Source organism: Vidua macroura, chromosome 6 (assembly GCF_024509145.1).
Source record: "Vidua macroura isolate BioBank_ID:100142 chromosome 6, ASM2450914v1, whole genome shotgun sequence".
In the NCBI taxonomy this organism is placed as follows: domain Eukaryota; kingdom Metazoa; phylum Chordata; class Aves; order Passeriformes; family Viduidae; genus Vidua; species Vidua macroura.
The window spans coordinates 34,549,755-34,563,465 of record NC_071576.1 but is presented as its reverse complement, the minus strand read 5'-3'; the positions used below and the strand labels follow the sequence as shown (position 1 = coordinate 34,563,465).

At 43.3% G+C, this 13,711-nt stretch overlaps 1 protein-coding gene across 3 annotated transcripts in view; it reads left to right on the top strand.

Moving 5' to 3' along the window:
* LOC128808712 (deubiquitinase DESI2-like) overlaps nucleotides 1-11,842 on the top strand; it is a 78,744-nt gene extending 66,902 nt beyond the window's left edge. For all 3 annotated transcript variants that reach the window (XM_053980151.1, XM_053980154.1, XM_053980153.1), the window contains one exon: nucleotides 8,766-11,842. In XM_053980151.1, the coding sequence (XP_053836126.1) occupies nucleotides 8,766-9,008 (243 nt within the window). In that variant the 3' untranslated portion in view covers nucleotides 9,009-11,842. The remainder of the gene's footprint in view (nucleotides 1-8,765) is intronic.
* Nucleotides 11,843-13,711: the final 1,869 nt, after the last annotated feature.

The window sequence follows — 13,711 nt, the reverse complement described above, 5'->3', positions numbered from 1 at the left end:
TATTTACATAAACAGGGAGGTAACGCGTTTCAGGAGAAGAGAGAGGTCTAAATTAGAATTTTTGTCCTTGTTCTTTTAGAAGCTCATTTTGAAGTTGTAGAATTTTCAGAAGCTTCTAGAAACAGAAGATTATTTTTGAGAACTGATGATCTTGTCCTTGGGCTGAAGTGGCCTTAGAAAATACATCTGGAGATTAACAAAGTGAGCTGGGTCTATTCTTTGTTGACAAATAAGCATTTGAGGTGGCTGAGATCAGCCTTGGAAAATTCTTTAGCATCCTAGATGAGGCTGGATCCTAGAAGGCAGGGATTATGAATCCTGTCCCAATCAAATATTTTGCAGCTAGAGTCCTAGAGCTGCAGCACTACAATGCTCAGCCTGGGAGGTAAATAGCTTCCAGTCTTCTGAAGTCACCAGGGCTCTCTCAAATCAGCCTAAAAGGATGGTCTCCAACAGGAAATACCCTGAAGATTAACAGATGGAGTCTGCACAGTGGATCCTGGTGGTTCCCGAGGACTGCAGCAGGCATCTGGCACACCCATGATTGATGTTGACACTGTAGGGATATTATTAAACCTGCATGCTGGATGGAAGTGCTTGGTAAAGCCACACACCTGAATCTCCCTGAGAGGCAGGGGATGTCCTGGTGCAATCAAGTTTGCTTGCAGGCAGATCACTGGGTCTAGGATGGGTGCTAGGGCTTCTTTACCTCTTCCTTTGTATGGTAGAGATCTGTCCTATTGATAATAGCAGAGGGAGGCATTGTCATTGCATGTCAGTGTGATAGCAGGAAATATGCATCTCTTGTAACTGCAGTGCAGCAGAAGATATCTCTGTGGCTGGCTGTACAGCTATGTCTGGTGTATACTTCCCTGATGGTGTGGCTGTCCCAGCTGTCCTTTGTCAATGTGGCTGGAGTTTTGGTAGAACAGAGGGATTTTATTTTACTTGTGGAGAGTGTGGACCTGTGCTGAAGTGACAGGAGATGGTAGTCAGTACATATTATTTTCTCTCTGAATATTTACCTATCCTTTTTCAGCCACAGCAAAACTGACAGCACATAACAAACCTACATCAGAATCCTGCTTTCTTCAGAGAAGCTTGACTTTCAGCAAATTCTCTGAAATAAGGCAGGTTTGCTGAATCAAGGATCAAATGACAGCAGTTTTTAAATTATCAGTGAATAATTCAAAACTAAAGCTTTTCAGGTCCATCCCCAGGCACATGTGACTTCTTATCATAAAGTTATTCAAATCTAGGAAGCTCTCCTTAGCCTGAAAGCTATCACAGAGAAAGGATTAAACACCAGAGAAAGGAGGTTCAGGTGGCATTTGAGTCACAGTAAAAAGCAGCAAAAGCTTTTATAAACCAATCTTTAGCAAATCCTAAGTAGACAAATAATGCTGATGCCTTCCTTAGTCAACAATTGCTTTTCAGTTGCCTCTGTTGCAGAGGAGGTAGGTGTTTTGTTGAGTGAAAACCTATGTGCAATTCTGTTAATGGCAGGGGAGACAATGCTCCAAACAGACATAAAAGACAGAAGAAGATGAAGAAACAAACAAATATACAGCCACAGGACAGGAAAGAACATTAGGAAAGTTTTATTTCCTAGTGCCTGAGCCAGTCCTCAGTGAAGCTGATGGAAAGACTTGCTTCATTGCGGCAGCCTTTGAATGTTGTTAGCTCCATGGAGAACAGGCTGTGTTTGTTTTCTGGTTTTTAGCTGCCACATATGTTTAAAAGAAGCTTATTTTTAAAGATGCCCTGCACCCATCAATTTATACTCATGGTTTCAGATGGATGTGATTTTTCATCTTGCTTCTGCCTGTATGCGTGCACAGTTTTGACTGCATGCAGTTAATAAATTGCTGTATTGTATTCCTGATGTGGTGTCTCTGCAGCAGTAAAATAACATTTCTAGGTGTAGATTGTATATAAGTTGAAATTTATGAAGTCTTTGGGAATTCCTTAGAATGAAGGCTTCTATAAAAATATCCCCCCCCCCACTGTTAGCCTCTCTAGCCTTGCTATCCTGAATAGCCCAACAAAAATTACTACTGACATAACTTTTTACATGCTCTTTTCAGCTCTCAGTCCATCTTCTTTCTCCATTTGCCTATTTGTGCAGGAGAAATATAATATGAGTTGGCAGATAATTTGAAACTGAAATCAACCCCCCTAAATGGCAAAATTTCAGCACATCATTTCAATTTTTGGAACAAGGTCTGATTTTGTCGCAGTTTATACCTCTGCAGCTATTTTAGGTTTTCCCTATAATGTGATTCATAAAAGTGAAGATATTTTAAGAGGAAATTTAACAAAAGAAAAATATCTTGAGCTTTCTGGGGCTGGTGTAAATGTGGTGGGTTTATCCACCTATTTTATTTTATCTGCTTTTTGCATCTGTCTTACCAAACTGAAACCCCAGCTTCCTTATCTGTTATAAATGAGCATAATACCTTGGCTCTAAGTTAGTTCACACTGTCTGCGGAGTTCATTCCTAGTCACACCCTCATGGAGCCTTGAGTCTGTGTGTGTGCAAATGCCTGAGAACAGTGCCTCCTTTCCATGAATGAAGATGGCAAAAAATACCCCTGTCCTTTTGACCACTGCCTGATGATAAATTAAAAGTGTGAGGAGTGTAATAAACTGTTTGAATATGTTGAAAGGCTTTTGAGACTGGAACCTTTTGCTTAGGCGTCCTGCCAACACTGTCATTCAGAAGGTCCTTCTCCATTTCTCCGAGTTCCTGTATTCTCCCTCCTCATTGTAGCTCCATCTGCAGCAACCTGCTTCTCACTAATGTTTGGAAACAAGGCTTGAGACTGAATCACAAGATTTTTCTGCTTAGCTATGCAGGAAAAATAGACACTCTTAATGTTTGTCCCTCTATGCATATGAGTTGGCCTGGTCATGCTCAGCATGTCCACAGCACTCGAAAGGATGACCTTGTTAAGCAACAGCTGTTCTCAGCCAGTGGGCTTGAAACAGCATCTGGTAGGAGAAGGCAATTCCTCTTCATGCCATCATGATCATAGGAATGGATTGCAGTTGTTCATTCATTTGGTGGGAGATTCTTTATTTAAAATGCCATTAACAAGCCCAGACTCAACTGTATTCAGTTTTCCCCAAATGGTCATCTGTTACGAGGCCACTTGCTACCTACCCTATCACCCTGCAGCTATTGGCTGTACTTATGAGTGCTCCTTACAAAGACCTTCACGTTCAAAAGGGCACTGGCATGCTCCAGTGTTGGTACATGACCAATCAGTGATGCCACTCAGAATTCAGCTCTGAATGTGGTTCAACAAGATGTCATGACTGCAGCCACTGTGTCTCTTCACTGGTGGCCTGGCCCGTGGAGCTGAAACAGTGCTGTGAGTGCTGAGGTGCTAGGAGCCAGCTGTCTCATTTGACCCGGAGCTACCTACCCCATCACCTGTGCATGCAGACTGCTGCAGAAAGGCAACTCTGCCCTTCTTCCACATGTCCACTGAGGTGACTGACATGCTTCCAACTAGCTTCACAAGGGGAGCAAGACCATGGGTATTAGTTCCTCCTTTCAATGCTTTCCTTTTTTCCTCATTCCTGGCTAGTCTCAGATAGATGGTACAGATGCTACCTCTCCATTACAACACCCACAGTCCTGAAGAAGACCTGTAGGAGTTGCAGAATAAAAAAGGATTGCATAGGAGAATGGGGGCATTTCAGGCAACATTGCTTAAAATAATTTAAAATTCCTTTGACTTGGCTGCTACCTTCCTGACTTGGTTGCTACCTCCCAGAACACAGCTTCATTGCTGAGCTCATTTATCCTCATCTACAGTTTCTCAGCTATAGCCTTTCCTTTAAGTCACAGGCCATTCCTGGCTCTGCTGAACACGTGCTGGAGGCAGCTTTACAGTCCAGTGGCACTTAATATATTCTGTTGATTCCCACAGGCTACTTAAATTCCCCAGAGTAGAAACTGTAATTTTTACACAGTAAGTATACTATAAATCTGTTTCAAGCAATTGATCCTAGCATGCCAACTCCACCAAGGTGAGACTGTACCCTCAGGTGTGTTGTGAAGGTGGCTATGTCCGTACTCTCTCCGAAATTTTATTATCAGTGTACACGCTATGTGCAGCAGCTGACTGGGGTGCAGAGCTATAGGTATGTTCCTTGTTGATGCACTCAAACTCCCTTAGCTCTGCCAGCACTGGGCACTTATGCTGCCAGGTTATTTTTTGTAAGGTAGCAAAAGATGTCCCTGTGCATTGGGATACTGGTTTATTCTGGATGTGTCAAAGAACCACATAGATTGAATTGACATTTTCTCTTTCTACATATATGTTTTGGCTGCTCTAGCATAGCCTGCAGGCCTTGCCTGGGCAGATATGCTGTTTTGAATCTAATGGCCTTATTCTGAAATTCTGATGAGGATAACCTATGCTGTATTGTGTAGGCCTTGTAGGAGCCATTTTATGCAAATACTGTAAGGATTCCCCTGGAGTTCTAAAGCCTTTGCTCTTAAATTGCTCTGAGGTGTGTGTTAGACTCCTCAGATGCCAATAAAAGCCCTCTGCATTCTTTAAGAGACACCAAGGGGAATTCTGTACAGTAGCTCAAATGGATACATGTCCCATGTGGACACCATCTCATCTTTAGCAAGGCTGCTAAGTGGAAGAGGCAGTGGGTGGTTCAACAGATGTTCAGCACTGAACTTTCCAAGTCTCAGTTTGAAGACAAGAATTGAAGTAGTTAGCTTGTATTGTTTGAGGAATGTTATGTTGCCTCAGTTCATCTTGATTTTCATGGATTGGAGCACTACATGGTGCCCCTGAGAGGGCTCACTTACAAAAAATATCCTTAGTGCCTTAAGCTATACTTCTATGCATGGCTTGAATTGCCTCAGTTGCATCATCCAGCACAGCACAGAACCTATTACATTTGAGAGCTTTTTCTTAGGATCTGCAACTGATCAGCTCTTCTCTATATTTTGAAAGGAGCTCAGCCTGTTAGACTATCTCAGATAATGTCTAACATATGTCCATAGAACCAAAGCCCTCTCAAAATGCAGCACATTGGTAACATTGTCTTCTAGAAGGTAGGAGATTCAGCATCTTCCTTTGCTGGATGGCATTTCAGCCCATGTTGCCCAGCTGCTAGGCTGTTCCCCTGCCTGCCACAGAGCTTTACAGGGAAGTGTTAAAGCCTTGCCCAGCAGGGACAGGTAGCTCCTAGGACACTTAGGGGAGGGGAGAGGGTGCAGGGCAGTTTGTACATTTTAACCGGTGACTGTTCAGTGCAAAATGATACAGCTTAAGATGGTTGGAGGATATTTCCATATCCCAAATTAGTTGTTTCTTGATGAGTTGAAATCCTGGTGTGGATTTGACAGTTGCCTAGAAAAAGCACCTAAACTGTCAGGTCTCATTTCTCCTGCCCATTTGGCCTCAGCCACAGATGGCCGAATGGCTGTTTCCACTTGACTCTGCAGGTGCCAGCTGGGTCACTCACAGTTTACACAGAGTCCCCAGAAGAAGCTGCAGCTATGGGAGACTTGGCATTCTGTCAGCAGGTGCTCCTCAGTGGAAGCTGCAAGTACATGCAGCCTTCGCCCAAGTGCCTGAACGGAGAACTGGTCTCAGGCAATCAGAAGTTGTGCTTGCTGCAATTTCTGACCTTTAACAGTTTATTATTTATTTACATCTCCTGTCAGAGTTAGTACATGACATAGCACAGAGAAGTTCATCCCCTTCAACAGAGAAAACCCCACTTCTTTGACAAAAAAAACCCCATGTGAAATCTTCAACTCTAAAAACATGTGGAAAAGGGTTCTGCTGATGGAAATAATGGGTGGTAACAGCATTCAATGAATTTATCATTCCAGTGAGAGATTTTCAGTGGAGAATTTCTCAGAAGAGCTGCAGTAGGTAGATTTTTCTGTGACTTCATATGCAGTTGGAAAACACCCACTTTGTCTTGCTTGCACTGTTTTATTTAAACTCAATTGGCTTAATCCCATGGCAGCCAGGTTCATTTGATATTTCTGCATTAGCTAAGTACTGCTGGATGCTCCAGCACAATATGCTTTATGTCAAGGAGTGAAAAACACAGAAGCAGATTGTAGTGTTGGTAGCATTCCCTGCCACTGCCCTTTTGTTCCTATTGAATATTGTGTTCTGCCATGGAATAGTAATGAGGCTACACTGACAAGAGGTGACATGACAACCAAAACTGAGGTAAGGGAAACCACTTTGACTTCATCATTATCCTTGAGCTCCACAAACTGCCCTGGTGGCCCGATGCCCACACATCTTCATTCTTTTTTTGGCTCTTCCTTGCCTTATTGATTCATTCTGGGTGAAGAAGCTTCTATAAAAAAAAAGGCAAACATCTCAGCATTGCTTCTACATCAGGAAGTGCTATTTCAGTTGCTAGGGGATGTGCTTAGAAAATGAACCCAACTCTTAAAAAGAGTATTTCCATTTCAGGCCATCTTACCTTATGCTGTTCTGTTGTTTCAGCTAATTTTCCAAAGAATCATACCTTGGTTTAGTTGTTCTATCTATTAATATCTGTGAGGAAGTCTTAATTAAAACTTTAAACTGCTTGAGAAGTAAACTCACATGCATGCATACATCACAAGGAGCCTAAACTGAGTAATTTTCTATGGCAATATGTTGTCTAAGTTCCTAAGAGGAAGAAAGAGGAATGCTACAAAATTTGAGGGAAATTGTAACTTGTGCAACTTGTGATTGGCTCAGGTCAAAGTACTGCAGTGTAGGTAAAACTTCAAGTAGAACACATCAAATAGAGTCTTAAACTTCAACTGTATTCTTGTGAAAATTGTCTGATACGTCTGGTGAGAAAATCAAATGGATCAGCAAATTTTCTATGAATGAGTCTCAAGCATATGCGGAGAGGTTATCCACTTATAGGTTCAGGCAATATCTCTAGCAATGGAAATCAGGGAACCTAGATGGAGATAAAAAATCATTAATTAAATAAGTGTCCCCAGATTAAAAATTTCAAAAACACAGATTCATTTACCTGTGTCTAAGGTTAAGTGGAATGCAGCATTGGTAAGAACTGAAATAGAAGTCCTTGGAGTGTATTAGGTAAAGAACAGTCTATGCTTGCAAGTAATTTTAGCAGCTAAATGGCTCTGCTCATTCTCTGATACCTAATGCTAATGTCTCCGATTTCACACATTGATTTTTAAACAATGCGTGTCAAAATAAAGTGAGTTCTGTAGTCAAATTAGCACAGTCACAGGTTTGCTGCCTTCTCCACACCTCATTGGAAACACCACACTGTTGGAGCAAGCTAATTCCCTTATGCTCAAGGTGACTGTTGGAGTGGAGCTTGGAGTGTTCTGCCCAGGCCATATGCAGGAAGGACCAGCTGCTTGTCAGCCATAACAGCTGTAACACAGCACAGCCCATCCTCTAGAAAATGTTCCACTCTCCCTGAAAACTTCTTGAATCCTCTAAGCTCTACATTACCTTGCCAATATGTGACTTCTCACCAAATCATCTTCTTAGTGGACTCCAGACCAACACCCTTTGAGTTTTTGCAGTACTTAAATTAAGTGTGGTTTTAGTCAGAAAGAGGGTGGGAGGAAGAGCAGAGGAATTTAGTATTGGCAAAAGGTACAGTATGGACAACCCTGGAACCACTAATTCATGTAAATTGTGGGACAGGGTCTGTGGGGTGGAGTTTCCTCTCTGTCTCTTGCTCCATGGGAAACAACACAGGGAGGGAAGGAGAATTCAGGTATTACGACTCCTGAACCTGCTACAGACTTTAGGCTCTAGTATATTGGTGTAGGGCCCTACACACAGGCAGTAAATTTACTAAAGACAGGCTCTTGAGGCATGCCTGCTGATCAGTTCCCTGTGTCTCTTCTCTGCCTGCTGAGGGATATAGTAAAATGTGAAGGGAAACATATTTTATGTGGTCTAAGCCAAATACAGCTATTAAAATCTGGCACCTCTATGTCTGCGTGGCTAAATGCTACAGAAGAATGGGTCTGCAGTATGAAGCAAGTTGTTTCATTGTGCTGAATTTGATATGACCTTTGAAAACAGTATCTGTGCTGGCAGAGTGTAATCCAAATCAGTGCCAGAAGCATCTATGCTGGAACAGAGATACTTATAACCTAGGCTGTTTTTTTTTTTTTTTTTTGCTTTTCCCCTCATATTAGGAAATACCATCTGAGGAGAAATTAGAGGGTGGTATGGTAGAATAGGAAAAAGACCCCCAGATACTGTAATTAGACTGAACCACTGTGTCAGCCCAAGGAAGAAAAGGGAGGAACAAGAACAGCTTCTCAGGAGTCCCCATCTACCTAGTCATACTCAGCTTCTGGGCTCCTTAAGGTCTCACCAGCAACAGCTTAAATATTTATCCCAGATTTTTGAGCTACTTGCTAAAGGAATGTCATTGTCTTGGTTGAGAAGCCCTAGCAGACCTGCTCTTTTATCCATGGACTGCCTAGAGAACAGAGTCACCAAAGCCATTGAGGGCCATGAAGTGTTTTTCCTGGTCTCTGTTATGATGCTGACAAGATCTACAGCTGACGGGGAACCCTGTGCATGTCAGGCGGTTGTGTGGATGTTGGCAGTTACTGCTGTTTCTGACTGCAGGAGATGCTCCTTTCTGTTCTGAGCAACAGGGAATTCGCCCTGTTGAGGTGGTGAGGTAGATGGGGATGACATTACCTCTACACTTGTTTTGGTACTATTAACCATGCTCCTTTTTGGTTTACTCCACAGATATTATGTGGGAAAGAGATCCCCCGCTGGGTGAACCGCCTGGCCTACTTCAGCTCGTGCATCCCCTTCCTCCAGAGCTGCCTCCCTAAGGAATGGCTGACCCCAGCAGCCCTGCAGAGCCACATCAGCCTTGGCCTCCACAAGGAGGAACAAGGGGACACAACGGATGAGGAGTCCCCCTCCACCTCTGCAGCCCCCTCTGCCTCAGGCACATCACGAACCTGTAGACATACACGGGTCTAAACTGCCCAGTTTGCCCCCAAATAACATCCCTGCTCTCTTGTTCTATTTATTTCTCACACCCTTTCACACACACTGGTTTCTCTATTCAACAGACAACACAGGACAAGACCTTTCCACTTCAGTCCCTTTTCCAAGGACTGCCACTACAGTTGCTTGGCAAAATGACTGTGAACCCCAACACAGAACTGAGGATTGTGGTGACTAAACTGTATTCTCCTCCAGGGGCCTCCATGATCCTTGATCTACAGAGAACTGCTGACTCTCTCAGGCATGAGAGCATATGTATGGGCAGAGTGCACATACTGTGATGTTCCTTCTCTGGAAATGTTTTATCTTTTTATCTTTCCCTCTACCCATTTAAGCCCAGCAGTCTCTTCTCCGTTTTGGCTGGGTTTTCCTTTCCCCAATGACAAATCACCTGCCCAAACCCAGTGAAGGAACCAGAGCCAGAACTCAACCTTCTCATCTCTTAGACCAGCAACAAACTCCACTCAGATCCATCCCTTTTGTAATTATCAGGTTTCTAACTCATGTGAAGGACAAATGAAAGGTGCTTCTGTTCTACAACCACCTGTTTTCAGTACTCAAATTTAAGAGCTTAAATGATTGTCCTGCTCTTGAAAATAATAACAAAGAACCTAGAAAATGAATGTGTTACTCTGGCTTTTCTTTGGGGTCATAAAGAGCATGGGCTGTGGTGATTAGAGGCAGCTACTAAGTAGATGCAGAGATGACTTGACCATATTGGTGCTTTTTGGCACAGAACCCTCTCAGTTTTCCTAATCCTAGGCAGTGTTCCTGGTTTCCTTTCCCCCCCACCACGCCCAGATTCCCTTGGAATCTCTCTCCTAGTTGACATTTGCTGGTTGTATTTGGGGAAATGGCCTTCCTGAGCACAAGGAAAAGGAGAGTGAATCTGTTTGGAAGGTCAGTATTTCCTTCAGATTTTCCTCCTGCAGTCACAGACATAAAACATGGCTTCAGAGCCATCCTTCCCTGGCCTATTTTCGAGCCAACCCAAGAAGGTTAAAAAAAAATGAACACAAGGAATGTCAACCTGTTCCTTTCTCCTCCCTTTTTGGAGGTGGAGGGAGAAACTTAGGGCCACATCTGGAAAGCACAAATGACCCTTCCGATGCATGGGCCACCATGGTGCCTTCCTCTGTGTGCACTATTTCAGTGGAATCAAAAATGGGCACAGCTGGTTCACTGGCCTCTCCAAGCTGGCTCCTGACAAGAATCAGGTCCTTGGATGTATTTATGCTAATTCCTACAGCTGATGAGAAAGCACAGAATGAGGAAAGGACAAGTACACTAACTCTTCCACTCAATTACCTCACTAGGAATTCTAGTCAGAAGGTGTAGGAAAGAATGAAAGGGGAAATTCAGGTCCCCTCCCTCCCTTGCAACTTCTCTTGGCTACACAAAGGAGGATGAAAAAGGAACAGGCTGTGTGCTGAGAGGGAGTTGCCATTTTAGAAATGGTGTTCTCAGCAGCTACTACCAAGTCAGGACTTCCACCCTGGACCCAGAGGTTACTACAAGCCCTTAAGATGTTGGTTGTTTCCCTTTTTTTGGTCACAAATGGATGCAAAGTCCAATCAGCTGTTTCTTTAGCTCAGGTATACAGGAGTGTGTGCTTTCAGGGCTGAAAGTCTCAGCTATGATGTACAGCATGTCTGCACAGACAACGTTTAATGGTTTGTTATATGTGCATGCCCCTAGTGAAGCAGAAGGCTCTGGAGAGACCTACTGGATGGAAATGTAACCCACAGGATGGCCTTGCTCTATTGCCTCCTGAAGTGATACGTGTTCAGGCAACAAAACCTTTACAACATGCCTCTCATTGTCATCCTCTGTACAAACTGCTGCAAGTTCTGTACTGAACTAAAGTCATGTTCCTTATTAACCTTGGCTACCCACAGCCAATGTTGCATTGTGAGCAATTCTGCAGCTCCTGGTAACCAGTCCAATACCAATCTTGATTAGTATGGCTTGTCCAGGGATGTTTAATATGATTTCCATCATGATCTCTATGCCACTGCCCAGAAACCATATTGCACAATGTACTGTTTCACTCTGTATTCCCCTGCAGTCATGGTCATTGCAGCCTAAACCATTGCAACATTGCAAGCTTCATTTGTCTGAAGTTACCAGGGTTTCTGCCAACAGCCAGCAGCACATTATGTGCAATGAATTTTAAAGGTCCTTCTCAGGGGGAAAGTGAGAAGAGGCTTTCCCAGACCATTTGTCTAGGCCAGGGCAACTGCAATCAGAAACACCTCGTTCCCTTTGCTGTGACAAAAGCCAGCAAGCCATCACACTTGTGTTTCTGCTCTGCACCTTCAGATGAAGCATCATGTATACATCTAGGAGATGGGCTCCAGAGGCACATTTCACACAGAAAACCCTCTCAGAGTACTTCACAAAGTAAAAAATGCTTAACTGGATGAAAACCTGGACAAGAAAACCACATTTAGCCTACTTGGGAGTATAAATATGTGCTGGAAATATTTGGAACAACATTTGGGGCAAGCTGTGAATGTCATAAAACCCCCAGATGTTTGTTTACCCATTTTTATGTTTGTCTATCTGTTTATGACAGTATGGGTCACATCAAAGAGGCATCAAACCTCTGCTGTAAATCAAACCCAGAATATATTCTAATCTTCAAAACTACCCCTCTACCCCTCTCTGTTCAAGGTGACTGATCAACCAATAATGAAAAGAACAAAATGACACTGTGGAAATAAAATATATATTGATGATGGCTTTACCTCTGTAATTTAACAGCATTTTAGATTATTAAACTTTAAGACATTTTAAAATCCTAATTTACTGTTCATCTCTGTTACAGCATGTTTATCTTAGGCATTTTTATTATCCTACCAATTATTACAAAATTGTTATTACATAATTATATAATATTTGTATTTAGTTACACATTTACTTTCTCTTGCTGCTTTCTCTGCATAACACCATGTGGAAAATTTTAAATACCAACAGCAGTTATCAATGAAAACAAAAGAACACCATATGAATCTTATAAGAGCACCCCATAGCAGTGGAACAAACTCTTAACCCTTCTTCTTACAGCCAGGACTTTTGGTGTCCTTTGAAAAGCTGGGATGAAAGGGCACCAATTCTGCAAATGGGCATCAGCAGCTGTGGGTTACGTCTCTAGCAGTGACCTAACAGTATTCAGGTGGGACACTAAGACTGGAGGTAAGGTTAGCCTAACACTGGAATATTAAAGGTGCAAAACAAACTGTTGCTAGGGAAGGCATAAAAGGAGAGAAACAAGTAATAACTTCTTTTCTCAGCATGTCTTTATCTATAGTAGCAACTTCCTTAATTTCATGACATTATTCTTTCTGATTTCTTTCTGGTCAGTTGCCTTCCTCTTCACAAGTCTGTGATTTGAGGCCTATTTTTCTCAAATTCTTTAGAAGGGACACTTGTGCTTTCAGAGGCCCCGGGTGTGCTGGTTTCCCAGCACTGAGCCTCTGCTCTGTGATGAGTTCATCCCAGGCTCAGCACAGCATGGGGATGGACACTGACGGACCTGTTCTCTTACTCTCACTGTTCCCAGCTGAGAGTTTGTATCTCTGGAATTCAGACCCATGTTGCCTTTGTGTTACTGAGGTACTCAAGAAATAGTCATTTCCTGCTATGTTTTTTTTTTTATTCTTCAGTTCTGTTTCTTTCTCTCTAGACTGGTAGGGCTCTCAGAACGAGTAAGTGGATATTGGATTGCAATAATATTAGCTTATCTTACTGTATGTGTTTGATTTTATTCTGATTTTAGTTTCTATATATGTGCTATCTAATTAACATGCCAGAAAACTTTATTAAGTACCTCTACCACTTCTTTGATTAATGTAGGAAACCAAAGTAAGGGATCATCAATGTTCCATTTTCAAATGTTTTTAAATTACTCTTTGAGTTGAGGCACCAGGTGCCTTGTTCCACTTCGTCCCTGCCCTGCATGCCATCAGCAATGACTTGGAATGCCATTGCTGTGTGTGAAAAGGCTGTGTAGTGATTCAGAAGTATGTAAAAGAGAACCTGACAGTCTCCTATCTCCACTCGGCAATTGCCACAGGCTACCAGAACAGGGCAGAACCTCTGGCTACAATAACATGTAAAAACATTGCTGCCTACGCCTGGGGAATGGGTACTCTTGTCTGTAACAGGTCAGCGCTCCAACACTGTGCGTGTGGCTGTAGCCGAGACGTGATGGGGTGGACGGCACAGCACATTTAATTTCTAGCACGTATGAAGGACTGTTGGCTCTAAATATCAGCGTAAGGCTGTTCACTAGCACTGTTGTAGCCAACTTTGTTTTGAAAAGGTTTTTTTTTTGTTCATTTTGGTTGGGACGGGGGATAACAAGGCAGAAAAACAGATGATCACGGTCGGCAATCTTCTTTCCTTAGGAAAGCAGGCTACAGAATGACAAGATGCAGCTCCTGACTAGGCCTGCTTAACTGTGTTCATCAACGAGCTGTGAAGGAAAGTGTGAGGGGGGTGCGTGGGGGATGTGAGTGTCGGGGAGATGTGTGGAGGGAAGGGGGCTGAGCCGTGGCCGATGCCCAGCGATGCCGCGGGCGCTCCCCCGCCGCCCGGGCCGCAGCGGAACCGGCGTGCCCGGGCGCGGGGCCGCTGTGGCGGCGGGGCCGCGTCCCGCCGGAAGCGCCGGG